This window comes from Olea europaea, unplaced genomic scaffold (assembly GCF_002742605.1).
Source record: "Olea europaea var. sylvestris unplaced genomic scaffold, O_europaea_v1 scaffold707, whole genome shotgun sequence".
Taxonomy (NCBI): domain Eukaryota; kingdom Viridiplantae; phylum Streptophyta; class Magnoliopsida; order Lamiales; family Oleaceae; genus Olea; species Olea europaea.
Window position 1 is genome coordinate 192,700 of NW_019265467.1, and position 6,174 is coordinate 198,873.

Below are 6,174 nucleotides of genomic sequence, written 5' to 3' on the forward strand. Positions count from 1 at the left end.
TTCTGTGGTGTCTACCGGGCAGTTGGTCGTCGTCGGGCCGATAGGTAAGGGTGGATGCTAGGTTGTGACTGGGTGGTGTTGTGGTGGCTGAATTAATTTGGATTGTGGGGAGAGCTCCATCGCGACTGTGGTTTCTAACAGGTTTCAAATACCTAACAAGTTAATCAATTACAGCAAAAACATGCTTTTGCTGAATCTTCTTAATACTGTTATGGACTATCTGATCTTCTATACCGAACATGCAACTAATGTATTACAGAAGCTAAACCTCATGTGTACTTTTAGACAGTATTGAGTACAAAGCAAGGTATTTCATGAAACTGGTACAGAAAGGATAGCATTTTGTCCTCAATCAATGCCCAGATTCTTAGAAAAAGTATTAGTTTTTCCACTGGGATTACTGCTATGACATCCAAGTGGAGAATGCACCTGTCCTTGTGTTTCAGCGCTCATATTCGTGTTCATTTCAATTATCATAATGGCCATTTCCATTATGTGATGAGTATAGTTGACACGATTCGGCAGGCTATGATTCCTTACCATTTGCATCATTCTTATCCCTTCAGATCTATCGTACTCTTCAGTGTATTTCATATCTACATTGTAGCCATTTATCATGAAGTCTGAGAAGTTCTTGTAGCCATGGTCGTATGGATTTCTGAATCGAACCCTTGGGCTTCGAAGGTAACTACACCGCAATGCATTTGCCATTTCGTTTGTTGTAATATTGCGAGAGATCTGCAGGAAAAAGAAAAATGAGGGAATTGGTTCAAACCTAAATAGAACAAACTGTCTATATCATGAGAAGTAACTTGGAATCACGATTGATGAATTTGGCTTAAGCAGCTCGAGAATGGCAAGATTAGCTGGGATAAAACTACAATGCCATTTGGGAAATTGATACTTGACTGTGCTTCAAGCTCATGTTTGGTCACACTATATTGGACATGAATAGACAGCGTAGTGGCTAAATTTGAACTTTTTTCTTCCTTACTACTGCCTAGTATGATCAACCTTACCAAATGTGCCCCGAGAGTTTGTCCATGTCTATGAATAACCTCGTCGGAACTGATATGGAATTTAGGGAAGAGATGAAACGTGGGTATTTGATATATCTTGTCATCTTTACTCCCAAAGACAGTGGACAAGATTATTTGAGCCATGCCACACAAGCATCACAGTAATATTTGTCAAAAAAAAGGTGTTTTTCAAGAAAGATTACTTTTTGACACCAGAGATCAAAAGAAACAACTGCTATATGAAATTTAAAAATTTGCACAACTATGACAGATAATCTGATAGAAATCATATGATGCCCCACGAAACCAAGTTCGGATGCACTTATGGAAAGAGGATTTGAACACATGGCCTGATCATGGTCGTTTAAATCCTGCATGAGATATCTACCGAAAGAAGTTGTTAGGATTCTATCTGGAAAATATAGAATAGAATATGAATAAGTTGAACTTTGATTGAAGATGAAAAAGATTACAATAAAAGATAACAGATGCCTATGGGAGGCTGTGAGCCTGTGACCCTCAAACAAACTCCTCTTTCACTCTCTAAAATTGCCTGCCTATCCTTTACTGTCTACATCTACTTATAGACTTCCTGATTGATTTATTTCCCCACACTAGCTCTTGTAAGAGAATGCAGTTATTCCTTCATTTCAGCTGATTCTCCATCCTTCTTGATTCTTCTAGAATAGGTTAAATGAATGGGAGGCCTAACAAAAGTCTTAATTTTCCGACTGGAAACTTGGTGTAAGGAGTGAATCACATGAAGGGGAGGTTACATGTGAGCTGGTAATCTCACCACAGACAGAAGAAATGAAGAATTGTGTAGGTATACCTCAGAGGCCTGTACAAGAGTTAAGACTGCCACATTGCAGAAGATGAAAATGTCTGCAAACAAGAAGCCATTGGAACACTCGAGACAAGAAAAAATGGTTACTAACTAATAAAGAAGCAGATATAAGAGCATACGGTGAAAAGGAAAGAATAAGAACACAGAACACTAAAAGAACTATATATTTAGGTTGACACTGAAAATATATAAAATAATCGCACACGTAAGAGTCGCTGATTCAGTAATCAGCATCGCCAATAATTCCATAATAAGAAACACAAAGAAATCCCACTTGTTTTTCTGTATCAGGTAATACAATCGGTCGGACCATGATGAAAATATACAGACCTATTGCATAGCATTCAGTAAAGCCAAAATCAATGCCACGTCCCAGAGTAAAACAATGACAAAAATTATATCAGAGACCCTACAAGATTGATCCATACTCATTTAATTCACTCTTTAATAACTAGTAATCCTGTAAAGATGTTCATCAACGAGACATTTATTCTCCATATATTCACTTAACTCTCAATATATTCATGCAAAGTTATATACCAAGAATGATGTAATCACACAAAAAAGGACTGTGCCCATAAGGACTCGTGCATGTGTGTGGGTGGTCATTATCCGATTCCATCCAGTTTAAATTAGAACAAACCAGTCCAAATTTGGTTAATTTTATCCAGAACTATGGACTATAAAGAAGTCCTAGATTAGGTGTGTGAGAATGATCATAATTATTTTTATCTACCAATAAAATTTTTAACTTTTATCAAAAAAGCTCTAAATTAAGAATTTTATAAATGTCAAAGGACTGAATCGGTCGGTTTTCATTTTGGCAAGAACAGTTTTTTTGTCTTTTGCTCTCTAAGTACCAGCCGGCTTGTTTTATCAGATTCCAGGGATTACTGGATATGCAAGGGAATTTAGGCACCATGAATAAAGACAAAGAATTTTTCCTTCATTTTTCGTCTAGGATCAGGACAAATACAATTTCCAAGCTTGTACTCGGGACATGTACAGTTTCCAAGATCATTACTCAGGTACATCCTAGATATCTACATAATATTTAAGTGAAAAAAAAATATGCGAGGAATTGGTAAGACACCTTGCCAACACAATTAGAAACCCAAGGATAATGATGATCAAATTGTTCAACACGGGCAATCACAGGTAGAACAATGCTTGGCACGAAGGGGACCGACAATCTGATAAAAGCACAAAACAAACTATTTTAGAGCAGAAGAACTAAAGGATCTAGATAGGACCCAGAGTTTCCGGTTTGCTTTTATATAGGTACGTAAAACAGCATCTGCAGAGGGAGTAAACAACACCTTGCAAGTTCGCAAAGCTGAGACCAATTCCCAGCCAGCAAAACAGGACTACTTATATCTATCCTCAGCAAATGTTCCTAATGACAAAAGAACAATGCGGAAATATTTGAAACATGTCACGAGTGTACAATATTGGATATGGCTTAGTTTGTTTTCTTATTTCACAAGTGTATGATTCTTATAAGCAGCAGTAAGATATTGCAATAATATGGAGTTCCAAAGATGCAAAAGGAACCATCGGAGTAGGAAATAAGAATTGCAATGTAAAGTCTGAATGTTATAACCAGAGTTATGGCGAATAATATTTGAACAATGAGGAACCAGACACTGGTTGCAGTTAAGCAAAAAATAGTTTATTGAATAGAATATACTGAAACAGCTAGCAACTTACATCATCTTTCATGCTTTCTGGATCATGTACGCTCAATTTGATGTACCCTGAATCCTTCCTATGAACAGAAGGGCCAAATACAATTTAGACTCAATGCTAAGTTCAAGCATTTGCAATATTTTAATAAATATGATTGCATGTAAGAATAAGCCAACAGGAGGTTAGCAAGGAATATGGCTCCTATATCATGAAGATCACACCTTTGTCTCAAACAAGTAGTAGGCCAATGAAAATAACATAATCAAGTTCATAAAACACGTGTACATGAAATCTTGCTGGAAAACAAGAAAGAAAGCTATTGGCTCAAATGTAGATCCACACTGTCAATTTTTAGATAGAAACAAACAAAGATATAGCTTCTGTTTGATTGAGATTTTTTGAAAATAGGTGAAATGTGGAATTAAAAAATTGTAGATCCCATAAAATGAGTTTGAAAAAAAATGAGTTTTAAGAAATGGGGGCCAAACGTGGGCTTATCACGTTGGATACTACGTCAATTGAGAAATATTATAAACATTAACGTCTTCGGGTAAAATGTGAGCAATTAGAGTCGTAACTTCCATATTAAAGATTGGAAGGTGATCAAACAGGCCAACTGAATTTTAAAAAAAAAATTATTACATGTGTTTGATTACATTTATTTTCCATGAAAAATATCAGTTTTCCACCCAAAATCCTATTTAGAGTGTTTGATTGCTATTTTTTTCCATAGAAAATATTTTCCAACTTTTGAAAATAAGCCTAATTTTCCTTGTTTTTAAGGAAAACATTTTCCTTGGATAGGGTGATTTTTATTTCCACAAAAGATGGAAAATATTTTCTTTTCTATATGATATTTTCCATGTCAATCAAATACACTCTAAAAAAAAAAAATAATAATAATAATCTCATAATATAGAAAGCAATTATTGCAGTTTGAGTTGGAAACATTTACTAGTCTGAGAATTCTAGTGCCTAAAAGCTAGCAGCGTAAAAATGAGGGAGAGCAAATAATGATTTATAGAAGAACTCAGTAGTGGGGCTTCACGTGGAATGGGGAACTCAAAAATGGCAACAAGGCAATGAAATGGGGAAAAGAAAATTTTGACAAAGGAATATAAACCAAACTAATATCATAAAGAAAACATGCGCAAGACTTTCAACTGTTCAGGCGTCATCACATAACATTATTAATTAGAAAGATCAATACCCTCCAGCATGATACCGAGGAAAACAATTTAAAATATGTTTTTTTTTTAAGTTTTAAATTGAGTAACTGGCGAACAAAAGGAAATCACTAAATTTCTAGAGAATCAAAAATCCATCTTTGACAATGTTATTTGAGAGAACATTACAAATATATCCAACCGGAAACGCCATTTATTCACAAGGAGAAAGCATAACAAACAAACAGTGCCGGAAAAAGCTTCCGGATCTACGTGTTAAATAAAAGTAAATAAATTTCTCTAACATATAGAAATCAAGAAAAAAATTAAGAGTAATCAACACATACATTTTTAAGATATCCAAATTCTGGCACTAAAGACGCGTCGTAAGAAATTCAGTTGTATTGGATCATCAACAAGTAAAAGCTTCCAGATCTAGAACAAAAGAGGAAAGTAAAAATCTAAGAACATCATTCTCAAATAAAGCCCCACCAAGACTAACATTTGGTTTCACGTGTAACTCTTATTGGATACATCCAATCAAATTTGGACATAAATATTTTTAATATATAATTAATACAATTTAATAGCAAATTTATTATTTAATTAATAGACAATTAAATTAAATAATAAAATTCGTAGATTCAAATTTTCGTAATTTATTAATCACAAGAAATTGTGATTGCGGGATACAAATTATATATGATTGAATTTTAAATCGTCTGTGATCGTAAGTAATAACGAGATACGAATATCGTTATTACGGATAGCCTATCATGTGTGACATTTCTTACTTGTGAAGTAACTGATCTCACCAGCTAAAGTGTGGTGACACTTGAATGAACACGTGGATATTTTGTTATAGAACAAAACATTGGAAACCTATCTAGAAATTCCACATGGATAACTATCTGAGTGTCAATGGTTAATATCTAACGTTCGATAGTGGGATTCATCCTTTAACTTGAGGTCGTCATAGTACCTTATATGAGAACAGTCTTGCTTTGATGGTGTTGGATGTTACTCTGCCAAGGGAGGCTAATACAGAATCGTTCGGGTATATCAAGAATCTTATGAAAATTGTGAATGACTAATAGATGATTCGTCACTCTTAGATAGTAAGGAATTATAATCTGCATTTCATTCAATCAAGTCAATAATGAAATCCTTGGCTAAGGTGTACTTATAAATCGAAAATGAGTTTTCTACTTATATTGACTTAATAGTGGAGTGAAAGATATGATTAATAATCGAGATTGACACACTTCTATATCTTGTAATTGATCGAATCATATTGATGAAGAGATTATAGTTTCACGGCAAACAAACGCATTTAGTTTTGTCATACCACGTGACATTTCCCGTCACACGTATTGTCCTGACACATTGTTAGATGTCAATTTGGGACAGGGAGTGTGAATTAGTGATAAATTAAAATAATATTTTAATTTAT

General features: G+C 34.5%; 1 protein-coding gene across 2 annotated transcripts; it reads right to left on the reverse strand.

The window, feature by feature from the left end:
- Window positions 1-6: 6 nt before the first annotated feature.
- LOC111390722 (protein S-acyltransferase 24-like) lies at window positions 7-5,230 on the reverse strand. 2 transcript variants are annotated; one of them, XM_023015813.1, is made up of 5 exons: window positions 5,069-5,230; window positions 3,577-3,634; window positions 3,186-3,262; window positions 2,960-3,059; window positions 7-738 (listed from the first exon to the last, which is right to left on the reverse strand). In XM_023015813.1, coding segments are annotated over exons 1-5 (627 nt in total). In that variant the 5' UTR covers window positions 5,071-5,230; the 3' UTR covers window positions 7-348. The 2 variants fall into 2 exon arrangements, 1 of the variants encoding a protein (XP_022871581.1); XR_002701974.1 differs by having other exon boundaries at window positions 1,852-3,262.
- Window positions 5,231-6,174: the final 944 nt, after the last annotated feature.

Bases quoted from the DNA above. Each gene is read 5' to 3' on its own strand.
- LOC111390722 (XM_023015813.1), bottom strand. The intron at 3,263-3,576 runs GTAAGTTGCTAG...TTTTGTCATTAG, and splicing joins CAGAAAGCATGAAAGATGAT to GAACATTTGCTGAGGATAGA. The intron at 739-2,959 runs GTGTCTTACCAA...TTTTTCCTGCAG, and splicing joins TTTCTAATTGTGTTGGCAAG to ATCTCTCGCAATATTACAAC.